Genomic DNA, 26,411 nt, shown 5'->3' with positions numbered 1-26,411 from the left:
GTGGAAAAATGCCGAATCATATTTTCTTCCCCTACTTTTCCTTCACGAAGTGCATGATATTTTTTCTTGCGTAGGACAATATATGGTAGCAGTGGAACCGTAAGAACAGCATGGCAAGACTACAATGATATTTTTGGCGTATTAATATTTATTTACATTAAAAGAACATTATGTAAAAAAACTGTACAACATAGACGTTATTTAAGTTTTATCTAGCTTTATATAAATATTTCTACCTAAAACCATCTATTTCTTCTGTAATAATCTTCAACTTATTAATGAAACGTCATCAAAATGGGGGTCAATATAGGAATGGTAAAAACCTTGACAACAGCTGACAATGACCGTCTAAGTGGCGCACATACAGAGCACACTTAATCGTGAGCAAGCTTTAAAGACCTGTATGCAAAACAACTCATTGACAGTTTTTATGGTCGGTGATTGGGTGGTCTGTTAGTCAAGAAAATGGAAGAATGTGATTAGCATTTGATAAAGAGGCTTGCTGGTGATCAACTTGGAAACCTGTTGCGGGAAAAATGATTTTTTGACGGACTTTGACATTACGTTTACCGTTATGTTTGTGTCCACGGACGGGCAATGTATTGTTGAGCCTTGGAAAGCGTACTACTTAGTATAAAATAGAAAACATCAGATGGCATTTGTTATCAATTGTGAAGACAAGCCGCTGCGCAAGTCGAGACTCGGACCCGCCTGATGTGTATCCCCAAGAGCCAAAGCAAAAAGAGGTGAGACCTGAATGCTGGGTTTGAAATGTTATGGAAGACAAGAGGGAAAAAATAGCTCATAGCCTTAACCCATGATTTTCGAAATATTCTTTAAAAGGAGGCTGCAGAGGCATTATGGATTAGGCTGTTTTCTGGGTGCTGGCTTTCACAGATGATAAGTCTTTACCATTGGTCAGTCAACCAGTCAGATAATAAGAGCTTGTTTGTTCTAGCTAGTTTGGTTCAATAAGTACAAAATGCACCAGGAAACCCATATTTTCATTATTGCAATGTTAAGGGTTAGGAAATGTTTCTTGTTTGTGCATAACAAGTAGTGCTGTTTGTTATGAAGTGAGGGGGAGGGGGAGGGGTAGAGGGTGGACTTTTTATTGCAAGATAAATTTGTAGCATACAAAAGACAGATACTGTATAAACACAGTTTGGAGGCCGTTTGTAACACACATGATTGGAACGTTTAAGGAGGCTGCTTGAATCTGTCTGACCTGTTACGCTGTGGGGAAATAGTTATTTCCTCAACTGCATCCTAACATGACGTTGGGAGGGACGGCATAATAACCGTCTCAAATTTTTCCAGAATGATTTCTAAACAGCATGGCACAGCAGGTCAAAATTTTACATAGCTTTAGGCAATTGAAAATCAGATTATTTGGTATCAAAATTTTGATATACCTTGTAAGTTTGCTGACCTTCAGCAGGTCAAAGTCAGGCCATGGACTCAGCAAAGTCAATTTCTAGGAAACTTCAACGTGATGCAACATTGAAGTATTAGACAAACCTTCAGTGCAGGTATGCATTGGTACCTAATGTTAGAAAAGCATTGTACATTATTTGTCATATTTAAGGCAGAACATATAGTAAATAATCATAAAACAGGTAGATTCATACTCCTACTTTCAAATTTTATTAACTACGATAGCGAGCTCAGGAGCGCCGCATGCACCCCACTGCCTCAACTCCCCAGCGCTGTTTCTGTGTTGCCATTGTGTAATTACAATATTTCTGCTCATCAAGAACTATAAAAAATGTATGGGCCAAGGTAACAATAATAATGCAATGAAAAATGGTTTTTTATTGTGTCTAGGTATGTTGATGAAATGGACAGGCCAGAATAGTCCAGAACATAGCCTAAACTAGCCTAACCCAACCTAACCTAACCAAACCTAATCTAACCTAACCTAGCCTAGCCTAACCTAGCCTAACCTAGCCTAACTTAACCTAGCCTAGCCTAGCCTAGTCTACCCTAACAACCTAACCTAACCTTGCACAATCTAACCTGACCTGACCTAACCTAACCTAACCTAACCTAACCTAACCTAACCTAACCTAACCTAACCTAACCTAACCTAACCTAACCTAACCTAACCTAACCTAACCCCCCACCCTATCCCTTTAACCCAGTGTCCCATTGGCATCTATCTTCCATGTCATATATGTGTACCATATTAAGAAGTTTTGTTTAGCTGCCATATTCTCATTTTGCTTTTCATTCCCACCAAAAACATCATATTTCCCCACCATGTCGACCAATCTGCAAACAATATGGAAGGCTGCCTGGATATGTAAGAAACATATTTTATTGAATTCTTTTTACCTTGGCCTCGTAATTTTTATGGTTCTTGATGTGCAGCAATGTTGTGATCACGCAGTAATGCTGTGATCACACAGTAATGTTGTGATCACGCGTAACAATGGTGCCGGGGTCGCGGTTGCTGCTTGTTTGCGGCGCTCGGATGTTCGCTGTCGTAGTTATTGAAGTTCCAAGGTAAGAGTTTAGATGACCTGTTTTACGATTAGTTACCATATGTTCTGCCCTAAAAACGACGATTGATGTACAGTGCTCTTTTTTAACATGAGGTAGCAATGCATACCCTGACCCAGGTATGAAGGTCAGACAAAGGCCAAAACCAACCTGTTATGTTACTGCAGGGCTCCCAGTATGGGGTAGTATTTGGTGATCATTTTGAATTGATTGATAACAAGCATCACATTATGCATCTGCTATGGGCTTATTAAAGATCAGAATAGGTCACGGACCTGGCCTAGAATGACCCAGGTAAGCATGTTGTTTTTCATGAGCACACTACCTAGCACAATCTTCATAGATTATTAAAATGCAAAACTCAAAGCAGTCTGTATGAATTTGGCCGCTGTGACCTTCAAAGGGTCAAACAAGGTCAGTGGCCTTTAATGAGCATTTGAACATTTTCTTAGAACTGGTGTCTAGGTTCTGGGGCACCAGGGAGACTAATGTGGAGTTTGACCTTGTTTGACTGTGTTTGATGCAAAGGTCATGACCTAGAAATCTCACATTTTGACTGGTGATTGATGTGCATGCCAACACGTCCTATGTATTTTGTGTCTCTAGCTCTCCTGGTGCATGAGATCTCAACAAAGTCAAATTGACCCCACCCCACCCGGGTAAACGGTATCTGACGGGAAAGCCAGGCACATGTCAAAAAGTATTCAGGTGCATGGGAAATGAAGCACATTGAAAGAGCTGTCAAATACATGTACCAGGTTGTTGTCTCTGCATGGGAGCTGATGTATTTAGGAGTGGTATCTGGGATCCACATATGGGTGAAATGGGAGGTGTACAAATGAGTGACAGTGTCAGCAGTGTCCAGACATCCCAGATCAAGGCTGGTGTGCATGGACCAACCCAACATATGAGCGTGACCCCCCTTCCTCACATGTTTGAGGTCATACCGCGACCAGCCACAGAGCACAGCATCAGCATGTGGGGACCACCCAGCTGTGCAGACCAGAGGTGACTACCTGGGGTCAGCATCGGCCGGCAGTGGTTGGGGCAGGTGGGCCGCCTGACTTGCTGGGGTCAGCAGCAGCCCGCAGTGAACTGAACGAGCGAGGCGGGCTGGTCATGTGACTGAGCGTCACCCCGCACAGGTGTACATGGCCAGTCGGTCAGTTAAGCTCTACCTCAAAAGCTGAGCTGCGAAAGGTCTTATCTTCCGCCCAGATACTGATGGTGATATTCTGCGGTGTTAGGAATGTAGCTGTATCCCCCTAAAATAATAAACTTCCTCCCATGGGCGAGCCACCAGTTTGGTACAGGATATCAGGACGTTGTGCTGGCTGCGAGTGGCCCGGTAGGCGCGGCCTGCTTGCCCTACACTGTCGCGGCGCCAGGGCGACACGGCTTCTGTGCACCAGTTCCTGCTAACGTGCAGATCGCTCCCGGCCCTGACGACTTCGTCGCGCCGACGATGACCTTACACGACAGTCTACACTGAGTAGTGTCAGGCTGCGAAAAGGATCAGAAGGGGCTCCCTCAGCTTGCGAACACAGAATGGCTAGAACGTTTTTGTTTCTCACGGGATTGTTGCCCCTAAACACTTAGAAGCCAAGCTCGATGCGCTCTGGACAAATATCTTCTCATACAACATTTGGCGCCAGGGCTAGCGCGGTGGGACAAATGAGGATCCTGTGTGTACTGTTTTTCATACATCACAGGTCAGTTTTGGGTTACAAATAATTTGAAATGCTGTGGCATATATATATATATATATATATATATATATATATATATATATATATATACGCACGCACGCACGCACGCACAATAACAGCTCTCATGACTTTCAGGATGAGCTCACTGCAGTCAGTGTCAAGCAAGGCTTCAATGCATCGCCCATCACTCCCGATGAATATGGCTCAGCCAAAAGCCTCAACATCAACACCAGCAAGGTAAGCAGCGTGCAGTTGAAGTCCCGTGCGTGGCATAACACACCACGTTATATTTTATGCTGTGGACGTTTTGCCGCAGCTCCATCAACTTTGCCAATGAACCAATCAACAAGGCAGTTGTTAGCTGAAATTATCAGTGCTCGACACGACAATTACACCATGTTTTGCTCTATAGTGCAGATGTGTACTTGCAGCTCCATTAAGTTTTGTCAAATGTTTGCTATAATCAATTAGTTGGTGCGCATCTGTGTTGTTAGATCTTAGTTTTAAATTATTTGGTTTACTTCAAGATCAGTTGTTATATTGAAAATGATATGGCTGTGCTGCTAGTAAGACACTAGTTTTGGATGCTGCATCACACAACTGTCGACTCGCAGTGCTCCTAACAATGGCACCTAGCGTTGGTAATGGTGTGATAAAGTGGGATTCCACTTAGTGTAAGATTCGTCATAGCATAAGGCTAGGCATAATTATTAGGTTTAAGGCGAGCCTGCAATGCCACTTGACAACATCCTCGCGCGCTGCTTCATGTCCGACACCTAAACGGCGGGCGTCGTCCTCCCCAGATGTTGGAGAACTTCTCCGCCGTGCTCTCCAAGAAATACGAAATCAATACGCTGCCGGAGACGGGCAAAAAGAAGCAGCAGATTTCGCACCGGGACAACTACTGGCCGGTACCGACACGGCCCAAGGCGGCCGAGGTCTGGCTCAAGGACCTGGTTGGTAACAAGCCGTTGACCATGTTGGCCAAAAAGGTGCCCATCTTCAACAAGAAGGACGAGATCCTGAGCAAGCTGTGCGACTACTCGGTACCGACGGTGCGCGCCTGCTGGCTCATCAAGATGTCCTCAGCGTATTACGTGGCCATCTCCGAGACCAAGAACAAGTCGAAGCGCCAGCTGCCCGACCAGACGCAGGAGTGGACGCTGACGCTGGAGCGCTTCCTGAAGGAGCAGCTGACGCGGCTGGAGGAGCACTACTCGTGGACGCCGCAGGTGGGCGTCTTCCCGGCGATGAGCGGCAGCTCGACTGAGGAGCAGAAGGTGGCTGCCCGCCACTGGCAGTACGGCACGCAGCTGGCTGGCGTCATGTACGAGCAGGGCCTGCTCGACCGTGAGCCTTTCCTTGAGTGGGTGCTGGACGTGTTCCGCGCGCGCGCGCACGACGACGGCCTGCTGAAGCTGGTGGTACCGCTGTTGCTGCAGTATGTCGGCGAGTTCACGCGCTCCGAGCTGCTGGCACGTAAGCTCGCCTACTACGCTTGCAAGAAGCTGAATCAGATGGTGGCCGAGATGGACGCGTCGGGTGGGCGAGGCCAGAGCCCGGTGTTCGGCCAGGGCGGCCAAGAGGCGGGCGCCCCGCCGCCGCCCGCCCAGCCCGTGCACAGCAACCCGCTGGTGGCTGCCTTCATCAGGCTTGTCAACTGCAACTTCTACGAGAGCATCGTGTACGGCTTGGGCTCGGTCCTGCAGATGATCTTGTATAAGAACCCGACTGCGCTGGTGTGGAACAACCTGGGAGACGGCAAGTCGTCGCCGCTGAGCAGCTCGCCACTGGGCGGCTCGCCGCTGGACCTGCTGCCCTGCCTGCCGTCCGGCCTGCCGCTGCCGCCGAGCGCCAGCAACGGCGAGTGGCGGACGCGCCTGCGCCGCGTAGAGGACGACGTGCTGGAGCGGAGTCGCGCCTCGGACCTGCGCTGGTCCGTGCAGACGTCCACAGAGCTGACCGTGGGCCGCGTGCTGGCTGCGCTCGACGCGCTCGACCAGCACAAGTGGCACCGCACCGACGACACCAACAACTTCGACACGCTGTACGCGCGCGTGTTCCCGCCGGCGGGCCGCGATGGCGCCGACGGCCGGCCGTCGGACGACGCGCTGGTGCAACTGCTCTGCGAATGGGCCGTCTCGCCGCAGCGGCTGGGCGAGCACCGCGCGCCGGCCGTCGCCATGCTACTGGAGAAGCGGCAGGCCGAGCTGACGGCCGCCGACGGCGACGGCGACGACCGCGAGTCGGTCTGTTCCGGCTCCTATCCGGCCTACGTCTACCAGAGCCTGCTGTTCCGCTTCCTGGACACGAGCGCGCCGGTGCTGGACGACGCCATGGGGCTGGGCGGTCGCAGTCGGCAGTCCTTTGCCAGCCTGGTGCTGCTGTTCCTCGAGCTGACGCGGCACGACGTGTTCTCGCACGACCAGTACCTGCGCGCGCTGATCTCACGCGGCGAGCTGCGCACCAACCCGGCCAGTCCGGCCCAGTCGGCCGCCGCCTTCACGCGCTCCGAGCACCACGACGCCGACGACGACAAGCTCGACATCGACGACGACCTCGACAAGCTGGTGCAGCACATCAAGTCGACCAACGCTGACATGGACAATCCGGACAGCCCGAAGGAGGGCTTCTCGCTGGGCACCGGGCACACCGAGAAGCTGGAGGCCCGCCGCCAAAACCGCCACCTCATCTACACGACCCACTTCCCTCTGCCGCAAGGTGAGTAGAGCATCCGTGGATCGGCACGTCTCATGTCACTGGCTGATGCGCGCGGTGACCCCAGACTGTATCGAGCTGAGATGTGCCTGTGGATTTGAGGATTGAAACTACTTGGTGCAGCACACCTACAGTTGTCTTCAGTCGCAGGGTACCTACAGGCGATGCAAGCAATGCCGTTGACACGTCTTTCGCGAACAGATTGTTTATCAAGCGTGGAAAGAAATTAAGTCATCGTGTTGGCGTTATAAGGTTCCATGGCACAAAGCACAACTCTTGCAAAAGCATGTCACTCCGTGGTCGCTGATGCAATCATTTCGAACTGCATTTAGTCATGGTGTGCAACCTCGTGGCCTGATTTTGCTGGTATGCTCAAGATCCTGTTTACCACGCGTCTTGTGACATGAGAGCTCTCCCGACAGGACGATGCCTACACCGACGACGACAAGCAGCGGCACATCCTGCTCTTCGGCGTGAAGAAGGCTCGTGATGAGGCGCGCCACGCCGTCAAGAAGATGAACAAGGAGATCATGAAGCTGTTCGGCAAGAAACTTTCGATCGACGTGTCGGAGGGCGGCAAAGTAAAACGCCAGAGCCGCGGCGAGTTTCCGTTCGAGCCGGTGGTGCAGCGCTTCCAGGCGCTATCCTTCTACGATCAGCACCAGGTGACGCACCAGTGCGCGCTCCAGGTGGTCGAGATGCTGAGCGCCTTCGCGGCCGGCAACTCCAGCTACCTGCCGGTGGTGGAGCACGTCTCCTTCCTCTTCGACCTAATGGAGCTGGCGGTGAACATCCGCGAGCTGCTGGACTGCTGCCAGCAGATGCTGCGCGAGCTGCCGGACGTGGAGGGCCAGTTGCACAGCAAGAACTCGGCGCGCGCTGGCACGTACGCCACCTCGCTGGCGCTGCACATCGTGGGCGCCTGCCGCCGCTACCACAGGACCCTCATTTGTGAGCAGGAGGGAGCGCTTACGGACGGGCCGACTGGGCTGGGTCTTGGAGCTGGTGTGGGCACAGTGGCTCAAGGTTCATCACACTCAGTAGCGTCTGATGGGATATTGATTGGCAGGCGTCAGCGCAAAATGGCTAGCGGCCGGCGTGTCATAAAACGCCAGTTATCATCATCATAACAATATATTTGCTATGAGCGAACGATGCGGTCTGATTACGTGTACTCTGTCTGATGTTTTTGAAATGTCTACACCTTTTACACCTACACCTACTCCTACACTTACACCTACACCTACACCTACACCTACACCTACACCTACACCTACACGTACACCTATACCTACACCTTGGATGTAATTATTGGATGAGCGAAATTCGCGGCTGAGTCTACAAAGACATAAATTGTGCGTCCTTTTGCTCCGTCCGAGGCTGGCATGTCTTACAACCTTACCGCAGCGTTGATGTAGTTACCGACCCTCTGCTGTGCCCGACAGTGTCGCAGGACCACACGGCGGCCATCTTCGAGGGTCTCTGCAAGGTTGTGAAACACGTGCGCAACCACACCGACTGCTCCTCGGCCGAGCGCTGCGTGCTCGCCCACCTGGTCAATCTCTACAGCAGCTGTAGCTTCCTGCGCTCCAAGCACTACGAGGCACGCTTCGAAAGCTTCAGCAACGCTTACCTGAAGCTGAAGCAGCTGTTCAACACATCGCTGAAGCCGAGCGGTTCCTCCTTCAGCCGCAACGCCGCCTTCATGGCGGAGTATGTGTCGTGCCCGACGCGGCCCATTGAGCCGGCCGCCGTGCGCGCGCTCAACGAAAGCGGCGCCAACCGCTACAGCTTCGTCTGCAATGTGGTGATCGAGGTGTGCAACACGGCCGACAGTGAGCGGCTCAGCGACCTGGCCGTACTGGCGGCCGAGGCCACCGCCCGCTGCAACGCCCTCTCGCCGGAGTGGCTCGGTGAGTGGCACCCCGTCGCCGGGGTGGCTCGGTGAGTGGCACCCCGTCGCCGGAGTGGCTCGGTGAGTGGCACCCCGTCGCCGGGGTGGCTCGGTGAGTAGCACCCCGTCGCTGGAGTGGCTCGGTGAGTGGCACCCCGTCGCCGGGTTGGCTCGGTTGACGCCTCAGATGCCTTCTCGCTGAGGTGGTTTGGTGGTTGGCCCCGCAGCCGGCTGGTGTCGGAGGCTGCGCCGGCACCGCGGTCGTGGGGGGGGGTTATTGGGAGGTGGCCGCGACAGATCAGCGACGCCCCGCATTCGCACGAAATCGATGAGTCCTGAGGACATGGTGTTGGACGGCGAGGGTCGTCCCCGGCTGGCGGGCCGCATGAGCCGTACGAAGGCCGCGACCGCCAGGGGAGGCTGTCCGCTCTCCGGCCCCGGGCGCCGGGCTCTCCGCTGCGCCCCTCCGGTCCCTGGGCTCTCGCGTGGCGCCATTACACCCACTCATGGGCGCCCCGGCCGCCGCCCCACACTTTCCGCATCTACCTCCAGCGTTTGCCATGCCGCCGTACCCTGTCGTGTGCCTCCGTGCGATGACCGTGACCGTGGCATGGCGCGGGCCGGCGCTGTGCCGTGCCGTGACCGTCTTTGTCGGGCCGGCGCCAGGTGTGCTGGATGCGGCGTGTGGCGGCTCGGACAGCTGGCTGGACGTGCTGACGGCCGTGGACATGACGGCGCCGGCCACCCACCGCAGCGTCGCCCTTTTCATGACTGTGCTGGCCGCCCGACACTGCATCTACATGGACGACGTGATCCAGTTCGGCGCCCACTGCCTCCTCACAGGCAGTGAGTGGGGGAGGGGGATGGAGGCTGGCTTCAGTCGTCGGGACGTTGCTTATGGATGGGCGGAGCGCACACGAGTGTGATCGGAGACTGGATGCGGGGATGTTACTTCCAGTAATGTCAGACATGGCGCAACGTATCGTGAGTTCGTTGTCTTGAGCTAGACGTGTGCATGTGACGCCCAGCGCGGCCGACTGTGGTTGGCGCTGAGTGGTGATGTCCGCGCCGCAGGCAAGGGCGACCGCGAGCGCGAGCCGGGCGCACGGCTCGTGCTGCGGCTGCTCGGCCACCTGTGGATCCCGTCCGAGCAGCCGCAGCCCACCTGGTACGACACCGGTGAGTGAGCCGAGTCGCCGCTGTTACCGCCGCGCTCCGGGCACACCGACAGTCCGGACGACACCGACACCCGCCTCTGTGTGTGCCCTCTCCCGACTGGTGTGCTCCTCCCGTTTGCGGATGTGGTCGGCCGGCTCATCGGCTGGTGTGCTCCTCCCGTTTGCGGATGTGGTCGGCCGGCTCATCGGCTGGTGTGCTCCTCCCGTTTGCGGATGTGGTCGGCCGGCTCATCGGCTGGTGTGCTCCTCCCGTTTGCAAATGTAGTCGGCCGGCTCATGGGCTGGTGTGCTCCCCCCGTTTGCAGACGCGGTCGGCCGGCTCATCGGCTGGCCGTCGGCCACCCTTGGTCTTGAAAGTTGTATGCCTATCATCCATATTCAGAAGTGTACGGGAAAGCTCGTTTGCTTTTGCTGGTCTGTAGATGTTGTCTGGTAAATTCACAAGGTACTCTTTACAAGCCAAAAATAGTCGGTCATCTCAAATCGTGGTGACCATTTATCAAATCGGAGGTGTTTGGAGTATTGCTTAATTTTCGATTTGAATTCATTTGGTAGATTTGATCTTGTTGTCATCAAATACCAGACTAACACAAATACACGGGATCTGCGCAACAGTAAAAACTTACACTATTGTTCGTCTTTTGAGGGTGCGAAGACGGGGGTAAGCAAAGGCGGCAGCAGTTGCCACAGGCCAGTATTTGCTGATCCCGCCGGCAGCCCGCTTACCCAGGGTTCGAGTCGTGCAACACGGCTGACAGCCAGCGGTCGCCCATTTCGGAAAAAAATGTCGCTCATTTTCATGTGTAATGCTTCTTTAACAAGAATTTGAGATATGGGCACGGGATCACCAGGCGTCCATCATACGGGACATGGTGGTTGAGCTGCATCTCACGTGGGTCGTGCGTGGCCAGGCTCGAGCACGTCCGTCCCCTCTGCTGGCCAGCCGTGCAGTCTCAAGTACAGCTGTGATCGCCACCTCCTGCTGGCAGCGCAGGACAACATTCCTGTGCAGGCTCTGCTCTGCGCCCTCAAGGTCGGCTCCTGGGAAACAACCCAGCAACTATGGCTTTAGTAAAGTACATCGTGGTTTGCATTTTAACATATTTTAACTTAGCATGCATTGAGAAATATTTTAAAGTAAAAAAATGAGCATTACGTGCACAGCATTGCAAGCAGACATCGTGCATAGCTACATACATGTATATATATATATATATATATATATATATATATATATATATATATATATATATAGTGAGGTGCACCAGGCTGGCCGAAGCATGCGCTGACCGGGCGCTGAGCCGGCCGGTGCACGTGCTGCCCGGGCGCCGAGCCGGCCGGTGCACGCGCTGACCGGGCGCCGAGCCAGTCGGTGCACGCGCTGACCGGGCGCCGAGCCAGCCGCTGCTTGACCTGACCGAGGTGGGGCGGTGCGCAGACCATCATCATCCTGGCGGACGCCACGATCGGCGACGGCGTCGGGAGGACGGAGAGCAAGACGGGCGGCGGCGAACTCAGCATCAGCGCCATCCTGGGCACCTCTGACCATCACGGCGAGCCAAACGAGCACGGGTACGGCAGGTGGTCCTCGCGCCTTGTCAACTGTACAGCAGCCGGGCCTAACGCGTAGTCCTTCATCCCCCCCCCCTGCCAGGAGCGCAGGTGCAGCAGCCGGCCCTCACACCCTCCCTCCCTGCCACGAGCACAGGTGCGGCAGCCGGCCCTCACACCTTGTTCTTCATCTTCCCCCTCCTTCCCTGCCACGAGCATGGGTGCGGCAGCCGGCCCTCGCACCTTGTCCTTCATCTCCCCCCCCCCTTCCTCCTCCGTGTCACGATCACGAGTTACCACTTCCTTCCATTGCCTCTGCTCACTTATCATCATCTCACTGATTGGTAGGAGGTCGAGCTCCATGTGCCTCTGGTTTGTCTGGGGTACGGCATGTCGCCAGCTGAGTGAGTGGAGTCGTGATGTCTGGTCAATGGCTCCTCTCCTGTGCCTCTGGTTTGTCTGGAGCACGGCATGTCGCCAGCTGAGTGAGTGGAGTCGTGATGTCTGGTCAATGGCTCCTCTCCTGTGCCTCTGGTTTGTCTGCGGCACGGCATGTCGCCAGCTGAGTGAGTGGAGTCGTGATGTCTGGTCGATGGCTCCTCTCCTGTGCCTCTGGTTTGTCTGGAGCACGGCATATCGCCAGCTGAGTGAGTGGAGTCGCGATGTCTGGTCGATGGCTCCTCTCCCACTCATGCAACTTGTCTCCTACTCCACCTCCCACTCATCTCTCACAGCTTCATTCGCTCCGTTCCCCTGCCCCGCTTCACGATAAGGCGAAGCTGGGCCGTGTGGTTAACACGTCTGATGCTGATCGGTGATGCGGCTTACGGTGTGTGATGTCAACGGCAGAGGTCCCGCAGGTAGAGGTCGGGACCGGGCCTGGGCCAGGCCGGCCTCTCCGAGTGTACAGTCCGTCTCGGTGTCGGAGCGTGAGCCCGTGCCCTCGGCGGTGTCCCGCCGGACACCACTGGGAGCGAGTTGTGAGTCCCTGTCCGATGCCCATCACCGCACAGCCGGTTCGGGCCAGACCTGAGCAAGGCCGGCCTCTCCGAGTGTACAGTCCATCTCGGTGTCGGAGTGTGAGCCCGTGCCCTCGGCGGTGCCCCGCCGGACACCATTGGGAGCGAGGTGTGAGTCCCTGTCCGATGCCCATCACCCCACAGGCGGTCCGGGCCGGGCCTGAGCAAGGCTGGCCTCTCCGAGTTCGCGCGCCACATGCTGAAGCAGATCTGCAGCCAGTCGTGGGTGCGCGAGAAGTTCCTCAGCTCGCCAGAGGAGATCGTCTCCATGGAGAAGGCCAACTCACCCGACGAGGTTGATGTCGACCTGCTGGATCGCGAGATGTCGCCCAAGCAGGTGTGTTCGCCCGACGGCGGCGTCCGCCCAGCTCCGGCTACCGCTGCCTATCGGAGGCCGTAGAATAACGCCCGCCGTGCGGCATTCATAACCACTGCAGTCTTCCGTGACACACAGCGCCTGCAGCCACCAGAGACGTCCACATCAGCCTGCACGGTCAAGAGCCTGCACAGTCGTTAGCCTGTTCTGTCACCAGCCTGTGCTGTCGTCAGCGTGCGCTGTCATCAGCGTGCGCTGTCATCAGCCTGTTCTGTCATCAGCGTGCACGGTCATCAGCCTGCACAGTCATCAGCCCGCGCTATCATCAGCCTGTGCCGTCATCAGCCTGCACTTTTGACAGGACTGACGGACTAGAGCGACCTCCGCAGCCAGTGGCGGGCGCAGTGGCCGCGAGTTCTGCTGGGACCTCCCAGGTGATCCCCCCCAATCTCGCCGACATTGTGCCCGCACGTGCCGCAGGCGCGCCGGCTCTTCCACATGATCGTCCACCCGGACAACTACACGTTCTTCGTGGACGACACGCCCGGGGAGCGGCAAGTTTGCGGCCGCATCCTGGAGACGCTCGACCAATGGACGATGCGCGTGGCGTTGCTCGACTTGCGCCTGCTATACCGCCAGACGGCCAAACAGGCGGCAGACAAGCACGCCCAGTGGCTGCAAACGCTGGCGCGCGCCGTCATCGAGGCATTCCAGCTGGGCGGCGGCGAGGCACATCGGCCGCACGCCAGGTGGGTGGGCCAGCGCCAGACGGCCACTCGCCAGGTGGGAGGGCCGGCGCCAGACGGCCACTCGCCAGGTGGGAGGGCCGGCGCCAGACGGCCTCGCGCCAGGTCGGTGGGCCGGCGCCGAACGGCCGCACGTCGGTTGAGTGGGCTGGCGCTGGACGGCAGGGGGAGCGTGCGGCCGAGATGTGGGTGATGCCGATATTTCTGATGTTTGTCCCTGTCTAGAGACGTCTTTGGGTCGTCCAGCCTGTTGTCAGCCGGCGTCGTCCCTCGTGCCGCTGACCCTATTTATTCCTGTCGCTGCCAGCCTCGGTTCGGACGAGCGGCCATCGTCCCCTCCCCCCTCCCCCCCCCCCCCTCCTCGCTGAGTGTTTAGTTCTGACCGCGTGCCTCTGCTGTCGCCATCAGCCTCGGTCCGGACGTGTGCCCGTCGTCCCCTCCCCTCCCCTCCTGGCTGAGTGTTTAGTTCTGACCGCGTGTCTGCTGTCGCCACCAGCCTCGGTCCGGACGAGTGCCCGTCCTCCCCTCCCCTCCCCCCCCCCCCCCCCCCCCGGCTGAGTGTTTAGCTCTGACCGCGTGTCTGCTGTCGCCACCAGCCTCGGTTCGGACGAGCGGCCGTCGTTCGTGTGGCTGGTGCCGCCGCTGGTGGCCAAGCTGCCGGCCGAGGCGCAGGCGCGTATCCTGCAGGCCGCCATCCAGGTGTTGGAGTCGGCCAGCTGGACGCGGCGGGGCGCCACGCCGGCGGCGCCCGGTCCCGCCGCCCACCAGCCCTTCAAGCAGCTGGTGCTCAGCTGTGTGCGCGGACACGAGGAGCAGCGTGACGAGCTGGTCAGCTCGCTCCAGGTCCAGTTCCAGCAGTTCCTCTCCAGGGATGGCAAGGACGTGAGTAAGCGAATGGAGATGAGGGGATGGGTAATCGGCAGTGCTTTCGGTGTGACACTAGTTTGAGGACATAAAATAATGGCCGCATGACGGTCCATATATCCCGTGCAAAATCTGGAATGCAAAAAGGAATGTTAAGAATAGGTAGACTCAATATATCCGGCGCTAATCGAAAATATAAACAACTGACAGTAGGGTAGCGTTTTGGTGATGCGATGTGTGAACTTGATTCTCTATTTATCCGGGCGATAGTTTGCCCACCCGAGAATGGAACAGCCGATGCGTTTTATCAGCCCGCTTTGTGTATCAAAATCACGCCGTGTGTATCTTGCCGTTTGATCGTTTCTCGTTATTTGACCTTTTTCTTGTTTGTGTTTATCCTGCCATTGTTTTTCCATGCCATCATAGGTCTTTTTTTCATTCATTTTTTTATTCCCATGCTGATTTTTCCAGCATTTATCCATGAAATATTTTGTCTTGATTATTTTCCATTTCGATTTTGAACACTGCTGTTATGTATTCTGTCCATGTTCTAGCTTTGTGTTGCCTGCACTCGATATTTTCTTCACTTGTATTGGTAGCTGTACGATATTTGATCGTAGCATATGGTCGGAACAGTATGCCCGTCGCATGTGCGCTTCCTACGTATGACGCCATCACATTGAAGCAATTGCCGCCGGCGCCGAAAGTGTAAAGTGTGGGTTCTAACAAGCTGTCTTCTGTTGCACTCAGGAGTCAAAAGATAAGGAAGAGAAGCGAAAGGGCGCCGAAAGCAACAAGGTGCGTGGGATCGTAGCTGGCTGTCTGTCCACACCGCTGCCTCTCCCCTGGCTGTCTGTCCGTACCGCTGCCTCTCCGCTGGCCGTTGGCCGTTCTGCTGTCTCTCCGTTGGCTGTTAGCCCGTTCCGCTGCTGCTCCGCTGTCCGTCCGTTCGTACCCCTACCTCTCGGCTGGCTGTCCGTCCACACCGTTTCCTATGGGCTCGGGCGCTGGCGGCCGGCCGCGCGCGCCGCTTCACACTGGCAGCAGCAGCGCGGCTGTCTTGCCTCGGTCAACACCTTTTTAACGACCCTTCATACCAAACACCACTCGCATGTGAAGCAAACTACCAGAAGCGCCTCGCGCGCAGACATCACGCGAAAAATCAAAGAATGTAGATGATCTGATCGCCACTGGCAAACTTCCTTTACGCTTCTCATGCAGGTCAAAATTCGTAGACATTTATCATACGCAACTAAAGACTGGCAGCGTCAATCATAACGCACATCTTTTCCAGATACAAAACTCTTCTGCTGCTTGCTATGTCTGTGGTCACAGGTCGAAAACAATTCATTATTTCATTCTCTTTTGTCTACTCTCAGCACGTCACACGCATATTAGGTCTCCGTCTCAATTAGTTTTCGGGTACCAACACCATACACGCCTTAATGTACGGAATAAACATCGACAGCGAGGATGGGCGGGTGCTCGCGGTGGACTGTCAGGACTGCATCATTGGAACGCTATAACTGCGACATGAGGCGGAGGCGGTGGCGATGGCGATGCCGGCGGCTGGCGCCGTGGCGGAGGCTCTGTATTGGGGTGCCACGTCCGGCGACCGTTTTTCGTTCTGTTTTTGCCTTTAGGGGAGGTGCCCAGGGTTGAGTCTGATGACGTATGCACCACATTGGCACCACTGCCAAGCGTGACGTCACGCTGGCGGTTTGGGGCGCGCTGGCCTGTCCGGCCGCCAGTGCCGACGGGCCAGCGCTCCGTCCGCACGCCAGCGGTGCGCTGGCGGCGGCAGCTCCCAGACGCCGCCCGTGCACGGCGTCGATGGTGGAGGCTAGTAAGGCTGCGCGTCTGAGAAACCAGAGGTACTGGGTTCGATTCCACGCAGTGCCTGTCCTTGCCTGGGTGAGCGGCGACGCCTTATAGCCTCAGCAGCGGAGTATGTCGTAAAGCCCCAATGACGATGACGTCGCCGCCCGTGCCATGCCCGACAGAAGGAGACGGTGTTCCCGGACGAGAACAAGACCGGACCGCACGTGTACAGCGCGCTCCAGCTGCGCTTCAGTCTGCTGGGCGGCGTGTTCGACGCCATCCAGCGCGGCAGCCTCAGCTGCACCGACACCTGGGTTGTGCTGCTGGCCCAGCTGGTCACCAACGGCGTCGTCACGCTCTACAACAACAGGTGGGCGGCGGGGGCAGGGGAGCGTGCTGACGCCTCGGCGGCGGCTTGAGCTGTGCGGCGGACGCCGGTCGGTGTGTGCTGCTCGTGGTCAGCGGGGGGGGGGGGGGGGGGGAGGGGAGCGTGTTGGCGACCGTGATCGGAGAGTCGCCAGGGCCTGCAGGTCATCGCTGAGATAACTCGAGGAAGACAGAGTTACCAGGAGGAGGGCAAGAGGTATCACATAGGTTGACGGACTAGCATCTGCACGACCTCACCTTCATTTACGTGGCAGCGACGTGCATCACGGTGATCGGCTTGATCTGTTGGGGATATGATCACCATTGTTTGGGATATGATGTGACGACGGGCCACCTTTGGCAGTGACATGTACACCACCGTGGTGGACATGATGGCCACCCTGATCCACTCGGCCGTCGTGGGAGACTCGCAAGCCGAGAAGCCCGAGGAGAACAAGCGCCACTACCAGACGCTGGCCAAGAAGCTGCGCAAGGTGGGGGCCGGTGGAGGTCCGAGTGGGCGCCCTCCTGCGGGCTGTGTCGAGTACTAATCATGCTCAACAAGCCGATTTGTTGTGTTGCGCTCTTGGCACATATCCCGTGTCGCAGTCCAAAAGAGTCGGGATTAAACAGAACGTCGCCACACCTTTTGTGCGGACGTAGCTGTTTTCGTTAAGCGAAGGCTTTGAGTCGGATGCATCCACAGCCTAGCAGCAGCGCGAGCCGTGTTCATCTGGCCGGTGCCCCTGTCCACCACCGGCTGGCCGGTGCCCCTGTCCACCATCGACTGGCCGACGCCCCCTGTCCACCACCGGCTGGCCGGTGCCCCTGTCCACCACCGTCTGGCCGGTGCCCCTGTCCACCACCGGCTGGCCGGTGCCCCTGTCCACCACCGTCTGGCCGACGCCCCCTGTCCACCACCGGCTGGCCGACGCCCCCTGTCCACCACCGGCTGGCCGACGCCTCCTGTCCACCACCGGCTGGCCGACGCCTCCTGTCCACCACCGGCTGGCGGACGCCCCCTGTCCATCACCGGCTGGCCGACGCCTCCTGTCCACCACCGGCTGGCGGACGCCCCCTGTCCACCACCGGCTGGCCGACGCCCCCTGTCCACCATCGACTGGTCGACGCCTCCTGTCCACCTCCGGCTGCACGTGTGACGCCGTGCGCGGCCGGCCGGCGACGCTGACTGGTGCTGACCGGCGTTCCGCCCGCCACAGGAGCTGGGCGACAGACGCGGCGTGTCCATCAAATACCTGCGCCAGTTCTTGCCCATCCCCAAGAAGACGGTGGAGGTGATAAACTGCGAACTCAAGTCAGCGCCGCTGCCCGGCTTCGAGAGCTTCGAGAAGCGCCGGGTGAGGCGGCGGCCGCTGCTGCGCGGTTCGCCGGCGGCGGGACTCCTGCTGTCGGCCGGGGCGCGCCGCGCGGGGTCCGCCGACAGGCTGGTCAGCTGGTGCCGAGGGTCGCCGGCGGCGGGCTCCTGCTGTCGGCCGGGGCGCGCCGCGCGGGTCCGCCGACAGGCTGGTCAGCTGGTGCCGAGGGTCGCCGGCGGCGGGCTCCTGCTGTCGGCCGGGGCGCGCCGCGCGGGTCCGCCGACAGGCTGGTCAGCTGGTGCTGAGGGTCGCCGGCGGCGGGCTCCTGCTGTCGGCCGGGGTGCGCCGCGCGGGTCCGCCGACAGGCTGGTCAGCTGGTGCTGAGGGTCGCCGGCGGCGGGCTCCTGCTGTCGGCCGGGGTGCGCCGCGCGGGTCCGCCGACAGGCTGGTCAGCTGGTGCTGAGGGTCGCCGGCGGCGGGCTCCTGCTGTCGGCCGGGGGGCGCCGCGCAGGTCCGCCGACAGGCTGGTCAGCTGGTGCCGAGGGTCGCCGGCGGCGGGCTCCTGCTGTCGGCCGGGGCGCGCCGCGCGGGTCCGCCGACAGGCTGGTCAGCTGGTGCCGAGGGTCGCCGGCGGCGGGCTCCTGCTGTCGGCCGGGGCGCGCCGCGCGGGTCCGCCGACAGGCTGGTCAGCTGGTGCCGAGGGTCGCCGGCGGCGGGCTCCTGCTGTCGGCCGGGGCGCGCCGCGCGGGTCCGCCGACAGGCTGGTCAGCTGGTGCCGCGCGGTTCGGGCAGTACCGCAATGCCCGCACCAACAGCTGGGTCTGTTGCGTATGGTTCAGAGCGCCGCGTCGTGACTTAGAGGCGCTTTGGATAGCCTGATCTACGGACCGAGCTCAGTGCAGGCAGCAGCAGTATACCCCAGGCCGTTCTTTGACTCGGTAATGCTCCCAGGGCTGAACTGGTGACACGCTTGTACTATGTGGCGCTGTCTTGCCGTCTGCAAGGGGGATCCTGTAAGAGCCCTGGCTGTTCTCTCTGCCAACCCTCGCGCGTCTGGACACGGCTGGCTCCGTGGCCGGTATCCTTCCCGGGCCGTTACCCCGCCGTCAGCTGCCGTGGCGTGCTGGGGCGTGACCTCCTGCTGTAGCCGGGCCGTGACCCCGCCGCCGGTCGCGCGACAGGGCCTGATCCTGGTGGACAAGCAAAAGGTGTCTCCCTGGGATCTGCTGGAGGGCCACCGGAACCCGGCGCCGCTCAGCTGGTCTTGGTTCGGCGCGCTCAAACTGGAGCGCTCGCTCAGCAAGTACGAGGAGGTCTTCAAGATGATGAGGTGAGGCGCGGCGGGCGCAAGGCATATGCAACATGCAATACGTATATGCGTTATACGATGCAATACGTATATGCGTTTTTGTTCTCTTGGTAAGACTTGCTTGTTTTTGTTCTCTTGGTAAGACTTGTTGACTTGCTATTGGACCCCCGCGCTGCCACCAGATGCTATTATTACATCTGAGCGCCGGTAGGAGTCGTCAGGAGTTTGTCAGGTGTGTCAGGCGGCCGTCCCGCTGGGCTAGCTTGGCGTGGGACATGCTTTCCTGTGTCGGGCGCCACCATGCTGGAACTGAGGTGCTGACGTTACCGGCCGCTGCAGGTTCCACCGGCACAACGGCATGATCAAGCTGGACAGCTACTACCTGGAGCCGCCGCCGCTGCCGCCCGAGGACCTCGAGCCCGTCCCCGAGAAGCAGGTGTGCGGTCGCCGCTGCTCCAGTGTGCCGTCTCCTGCCCAGCGCTGGACACCGTGTCCCGTCCTCCGGCTCTCGCTTCGGCGGCCGCCGCGGCCGCCTGTCCGTCCGTTTGTCGGAGACCGCCACGCCGCCGTCGTCACAGACACCGCCGGCGCTGTGGACTGGCGGGCCGGCGGCGCTCCAGTGTCCGTTGACATTGCTGTGGTGCTGGCCTGCCGCCCTTTTCAACCGTCATTTACGCAGTTGTTCGATGTCGGGTGGTTTTGGCGGTCGTCGCCTGCCATGACTTCTGCTGGACTGTGTGAAATTTGGCCGCTATATTCTGCCCCTCTCTCCCTCAGGTCTTTCCTCCCAAGGCGCAGGTATTTCTTGCCGGACGTTTGTTGTGATGACTATATTATTTCTGCCCAGTTTCGTGTAGCGGGCATGGCTTTGAACGCGATTTGTACACCTGATTTGCTCGCCTTCCGAAGTGGTTGTGCGCCTTTGATGTATGTCGGGGCCTGGGCTGGATTGCAGGCGGGTTTTTGGCACGGTTTCGTCAGAAGACGGCCATCAGCGCCATATGGCTGTGCAGCAGGCGGGTTATAAGGGACGATGGACATAAGGTCCGGGATAATGCGTTATTCTTGAGCGTCTCGAAACCATGAATATCGTCTTGAAACGTCGAATATCGTCATGTGTTCTATTGATGGCTGGTAGCTCCGCCCAATGAGTACCTCCCAGAGCATTAAGAATCAGTAATTTTCAGCTCTTAAAAAGTATGTCTTGCACGCTCCATGCTGGGCGTGACAAGAAAGATAAGACCCTGTGTAGATCCGACCAAAGCGCTCGCGGTTTCTGAACGTTATCAACCTGTGGCGCCGCGCGTGGTCGCCCTGTCGTCGCGTCGGCCCCAGCTGAGAGGCTGCTCCACACCGCCCTGTCACTGTTGACCCCAGCTGAGAGGCTGCTCCACACCGCCCTGTCACTGTGGACCCCAGCTGAGAGGCTGCTCCACACCGCCCTGTCACTGTTGACCCCAGCTGAGAGGCTGCTCCACACCGCCCTGTCACTGTTGACCCCAGCTGAGAGGCTGCTCCACACCGACCCCAGCTGAGAGGCTGCTCCACACCGCCCCGTCACTGCGTCGGCCCCTGCTGAGAGGCCGCTAACGTGCAGGCCGGCCGCCGTTCGCAGAAAGAGGAGGCCAAGGTGCCCGAGGTGCCCAGCTGCGACTCGCCGCGTGGCAACAAGCGGGCTCGCGGCGGCGCCCAGCGCAAGAAGCGCGAGCGCCCCAACCGATCGCTCAGCAACTCTGGGATCATGGCGCCGCGCATGAACACGGTACGGGAGCTGGCGCCTGGGCCGGGCGCCGCCGCTGAGCGCGGTAGGGCTCCTGCCACTGCGCAAGGTTAAGGCCATGTGTCACCATACAGTTTTGTCAACTGCTTGTTTAGTTCCAGCACACTTTCGTTATTTATCTGTGTTCACATCATTTGGTTTGCTGCTACCGTTTGCTGTCACCGCCCATCAGTGGTTGGTGTCTGAGCTCTGCAGCGTCCCTGGGGTCTCCATCCTGCACCGGAACTGCCCGGTTGTTGTCCAGGCCTGACAGGTCTGTGGTCCCTGCCGCGTCCTATGCTGACAGTACTCGCCGCATCCTCTGCCCTGACGGTGCCCGTGGTGTGCTCTGGCCTGGCAGTGCTCGTGGTGTGCTCTGGCCTGACAGTGCCCGTGGTGTGTTCTGTCGTGACAGTGCCCACCGTGTCCTCTGCCCTGACAGTGCCCGCGGTGTGCTCTACCCTGACAGCGCCCGTGGCGTGCTCTGCCCGGACTGCGCCCTCCGTGACCGCTGACCGTGCCATCTGTGACCCCGCCGCCGGCCGCCATGACCCCTGTCTGGAGTGACGGGACGCGGTGGTGTTTCAGCCGCCAATGACCGGCATGGGGCCGTACCCGTCAGCCAGTCTGTACCCGGGCGAGCCGCAGTGGGGCTTCCCGCAGCAGCAGGCGCCCCAGGCCGCCGCGCCCTACTACCAGCAGCCGCCGCTGGGCCCCGGTGAGCTGACGCCGCTCCGCCCACTGTAGACCACCCGTCTGTGACGCCAGCGGCGCCGAGCTCGTCCGCCCCGGCCGGTGGTCGGTCGTACCGTATCCTCTCTTGCCAGCATTTGGTGGCTGAAGTTTGTGCCATCACATGTAAGGAAGTGGTGCCCATCGCGGGGCTTTTGTGCGGACTTCAGTGGCTCCCGGCCCGTCACCTGAGGTGCCGGGCTGCTCTGTCATCTGCCCTGTGTCTCTGTGATTTCTCGTCTGACCCGCCGGACAGCTCTGTGACCCCCGGCCCGCGATGGACCGTGACCTGCCCCCTGGTCCAGCCGACCTTCCGGCGGGGTCGTCTGACCGGCCCGTGATCTGGCTGCCACCAGGTGGCGGACCCCGCTTCCAGACGTCGGCCAGCAAGCAGGCCATCTCGCAGATGCTGCGCAACCGGCAGCCGAACGCCTTCATGCAGCCGCAGCCGCAGCCCGGCTACCCCAGCATGCACATGCAGGACAAGCAGCTGCAGCTGCGCCAGCAGCAGATGCACTTCAGGTGGGCGAGCAGGCGGGCCGGGTGGGGCCAGTCGGCGGCGGCGGCCGAGGAAGTCATGACGACCCGCGGCACCTCTTCAGTGGGGTGGACAGGGCCCGGTGCTGTGATATCAGTTCCCTATGGCCATGCAGCGGTTGCGTTTTCGAGTAAGAACCAGTGCCATCGTCATCAGCATCGAACTCGCCAGTGGTGTAGCCTGCTGGTGCTCCTCTTGACTGCCTGGTAGGCACGCAGCGCAGCTCCTGCTGTGTGCACTGATGCCCCTGTGCTGACCGCCCGTGCGATGTGAGGCTGGATGACCGCACTCGCGTGGCTTCAGGGGACCTGTGCGCGGGACGAGGCGGCCCGCCGAGGGGACGGCAGTCGTTCAGGCGTCGCTGAGCAGCTGCCGTTCCGGCCTTTACCTCTGTGCCGCTGCGTGGGCCGTCCGCCGGAAGGGCGCCGCTGACCCCGTGCTCCGCCGGCAGGGACCAGATCCGCGTGCAGCACGGTGCGCCCGTGTATGCACCGCGCCAGATGCCCGGCCCGCCGGCGCCCGGGCCGGGCATGCCGCAGACCATGTACCCCAGTAAGTATCTCATGCCATACACCCAGAGTGCTGCCCGGGTAAAAACCATGTGCCTCTTAGCGTGATGGGTTGTCGTGTCATGTACCTCAGGTAGAACTCAGGCCCTCGCACGCCGTCAGTTTATCCCGGCAGTGTAGGCCGCATGCCGCCGTGCGGCGCTCATGTGGAGAACTTCAGTGTGCGGCGGCCGACTCCGGGGACGCCGGCCCACCCCCGGTGTGTGGCCACTCGGCGCGCTGAAGCATTGACCCCGGCACGTCACGGGAGCTCGGCTGGCACGGGGCCGCCTCTGTCCCCGGCCGCGAGCGGCGCCGTCTGAGAATGCGAGTGCTGCTGTTGGGCGAGTGTGCAAGCTGCTGTGTGTGTGTTGGGCCGGCCGCACGTGAGCTACTGCGTGTCTCGGGTCGGCCGTGCGTGAGCTGCTGTGTGATGGGCCAGCCGTGTGTGAGCTGCTGTGTGATGGGCCAGCCGTGTGTGAGCTGCTGTGTGATGGCCAGCCGTGCGTGAGCTGCTGTGTGATGGGCCAGCCGTGCGTGAGCTGCTGTGTGATGGGCCAGCCGTGCGTGAGCTGCTGTGTGATGGCCAGCCGTGCGTGAGCTGCTGTGTGATGGGCCAGCCGTGTGTGAGCTGCTGTGTGATGGGCCAGCCGTGCGTGAGCTGCTGTGTGATGGCCAGCCGTGTGTGAGCTGCTGTGTGTGACTGGCCGGCCGTGCGCGAGGTGCCGTGTGTGGTGGGCCGGCCGTGCGGAGTCGCACCCGGCAGCCGGCCCTGACCGGTCTGCACCCTGTCACAGGCATGAACCAGGGCTACAACCCGGCGTACATGGCGCAGCAGGCGCCGCAGCCCAGCCAGATGCTGACGCAGGGAAACCCCAACAGTGAGTCGGCCGCTGCGCCCCGCGGCGGGCTGTCGAGGCGCGTCGTCAGCACCCTTGGTTCGGCACGTGCTCGTCCCGCGGGCTGGGCAGGGCGAGCCGCCCGTGTTGGCTATCCCATCAGTCTACGGCCCGTGGCGCCCGCCCGCGTCGGTGGTAACCACGGCCGAGGTCGGGCGGGGCTGTCGAACCACAGCCTGCAGAGGCAGGTCGGCGCAGGCTGGTGGCCTCAGTGGGGCGCCGGCGCCGCCAGGTCGCCGTGTGTGTGCTGACCGCCGACTGTTCCCGACAGCCCTGGCGTTCAGCAGCCAGCAGGGTCAGCCTGGCCAGCAGTCGGCCATGATGCAGCAGCAGCAGCAGCCGGCTATGATCCCCATGCGCAGCCAGCAGCAGCCGGGCCCAGCCGGCTACATGGGACAGATCAGACCCAGTACAAACTACATGCAGGTGGGCGACGGTGCCGGCTCCGAGCGCGAGATCTCAGGCGGCTTTGCAATACCTTCACACTGTCATCAGCCGACCCTCACCCTCATACTCACACCGTCATCAGTCGACCCTCATCCTCATACCCTCACACCGTCATCAGTCGACCCTCATCCTCATACCCTCATACCGTCATCAGTCGACCCTCACCCTCATACCCTCACACCGTCATCAGTCGACCCTCATCCTCATACCCTCACACCGTCATCAGTCGACCCTCACCCCTCATACCCTCACACCGCCATCAGTCGACCCTCACCCTCATACCCTCACACCGTCATCAGTCGACCCTCACCCTCATACCCTCACACCGTCATCAGTCGACGGGCGAAATGCAAGACTGATTCAGAGTGGTGCAGCATTGTGCCTGAATCATGCGGCTGACATTTCGCCCCTGTACCGTTGGGAGTCGTGCCTGTCGGGGCCCGGGAGTCGGCGGCTCGCCGTCCCTCCTGACTTGCCACCGCTGAGTGCTCCTTCCGCCGGCCGTTGCAGGCGCCGAACGTGACCGTGAACACGATGCCGGGCGCCCAGTACCGGGGCATGGCACCCGGCCCCCCGGCCGCCGGCATGCAGCAGCGCATGCGCCACCCCATGATGATGCAGCAGCAGCCCACGCTGATGAACCAGCTGCGCCAGCCCAGCCTGGCTCAACAGCAGCAGCAGCAGCAGCAGCAACAGCAACAGCAGCAGCAACAACAGCAGCAGCAACAGCAGCAACAGCAGCCCCCGCAACAGCACAACCCGTACCAGTACCACCACCCGTGAGGCGGCGGTCGACAGCTGCCGTCGCTGGCTGGAGACGCGCTGGCCCGACAGGCTACGGCCGGCCAACGACAGTGCCCCGGCTTTCCGGCTCGGACGCCGCTGTTGTTCTGGCGTGGTCCGCCGCCGCCGCCGGCTGTTGCGCGGCGCTAGCCAGCTGCTGGACCGCTGTGTGGGTGCAGTGCCCCCCCCCCCCCGCCGCTTCGTGTCAGGGGCACGCGTGTGCGCTCGAGCCCGCCGCGTGCCCCCCCCCCCCCCCCATTCCGCCTATTTGACGTCATGTGAGCCGCGCTGGACTGCGGCGCGCTGCCGCTCCGTGCTGTAATACATATCTTGTACAATAGGGTGTGTCGTCGAAGGGGTGAATCTATTGGAATCAACCGAGCCCAATTTTTTCCGTGGCATACGGATTAATGATAAACTTTCAGGTGTGTCGTACCGCACCAACGTTGATATTCGCGAAGCCAGAGCAGTTCTGTGATACGCCAAGAACGTCGTATTCGGTACTAGCGCCATCTATTTCACGCACTAGGACCATCCTCCAACAAGTCGCAAGCTTGTCACTTTCCACACTGCTGGTATCTGGTGGATTACGTGTGAAATAGATATCGTGAAGAGCGTCAGCAAAACATTGGCAAATGGCTTTTAAGTTGCGTTTTTATTGAAGGACATTATTTTTTTATAAAACCCAAAGCTGTGCAGTTATGAGAATGCTCCAGCAGACCGGGGCAGGTTCAAGTTTGCGATTGTTAACGCATCATTGTGATATTTATTTGCAATTGATATGCTCGTTGTGTGGGCGCTATGGGTTGATTAGTTTAATTTTGCCGGTACTGAAACATTTGTTCGATAAATTACTTGCATAAGCATGCCGAAGGCTACACGGTCGCGCACAAAACATTTTGTGATAGGCCACCCGGCTCCACTGTCCCACCACCAACTGCCGGCTACGAGAAAGCATCGAGCTACATCAGGTGGCTGAGCGAAATGAAGAGAAATCTCGCTAATACCACCTTCGAGACCGCGCCGGTAGAAGGCAGGGGACTGTGGGTAAACGTAGCGATCCCCGTTCATGGTCTGAAATACGTGACAAAATTGATCGAGAGGGACTGATATCATTCCAACAGAGCTGTCAGCAAGAAATCGAAGAAAGAGAGTAACACAGCAACGCCGTCACTGCAAAATTCAAGAAGCTTCTCGATGTCGCGAAATGCAAGTGCAAATATCAGCGTAGCTTTCCATGCCCAATTGTCTGCACAGTGTATCAAGAGGAGGTTGCCTTGAAGGACCAGTACAGGTACCGGAAGCTTACCCTGGGGTCATATTACCGGGATACGACTGTGACTAGAGAGGCTCGCGAGGTGCGGAGGATGGCCAGACAACCGCTGGGACGTCA

General features: G+C 59.0%; 1 protein-coding gene across 1 annotated transcript; it reads left to right on the top strand.

The window, feature by feature from the left end:
- The first annotated feature begins 406 nt into the window (after positions 1 to 406).
- LOC119109626 (mediator of RNA polymerase II transcription subunit 12-like) lies at positions 407 to 25,179 on the top strand. Its single transcript, XM_037233337.1, is given in 27 exon segments — positions 407 to 706; positions 708 to 746; positions 4,350 to 4,451; positions 5,018 to 6,935; positions 7,356 to 7,883; positions 8,378 to 8,845; positions 9,493 to 9,672; positions 9,901 to 10,005; positions 10,916 to 11,037; positions 11,443 to 11,576; positions 12,719 to 12,911; positions 13,371 to 13,639; positions 14,233 to 14,518; positions 15,251 to 15,298; positions 16,504 to 16,691; positions 17,052 to 17,181; positions 17,908 to 18,045; positions 19,185 to 19,333; positions 19,652 to 19,748; positions 20,090 to 20,110; positions 20,928 to 21,074; positions 21,660 to 21,789; positions 22,160 to 22,325; positions 22,793 to 22,893; positions 23,687 to 23,770; positions 24,060 to 24,214; positions 24,746 to 25,179. Coding segments are annotated over 27 exon segments (6,225 nt in total). The 5' UTR covers positions 407 to 652; the 3' UTR covers positions 25,019 to 25,179.
- Positions 25,180 to 26,411: the final 1,232 nt, after the last annotated feature.

Source organism: Pollicipes pollicipes, unplaced genomic scaffold, assembly GCF_011947565.3.
Source record: "Pollicipes pollicipes isolate AB1234 unplaced genomic scaffold, Ppol_2.1 Scaffold_7231;HRSCAF=8579_pilon_pilon_pilon, whole genome shotgun sequence".
Classification (NCBI taxonomy): domain Eukaryota; kingdom Metazoa; phylum Arthropoda; class Thecostraca; order Pollicipedomorpha; family Pollicipedidae; genus Pollicipes; species Pollicipes pollicipes.
The sequence above is the reverse complement of the archived record's forward strand: the minus strand, read 5'-3'. Positions and strand labels throughout refer to the sequence as shown.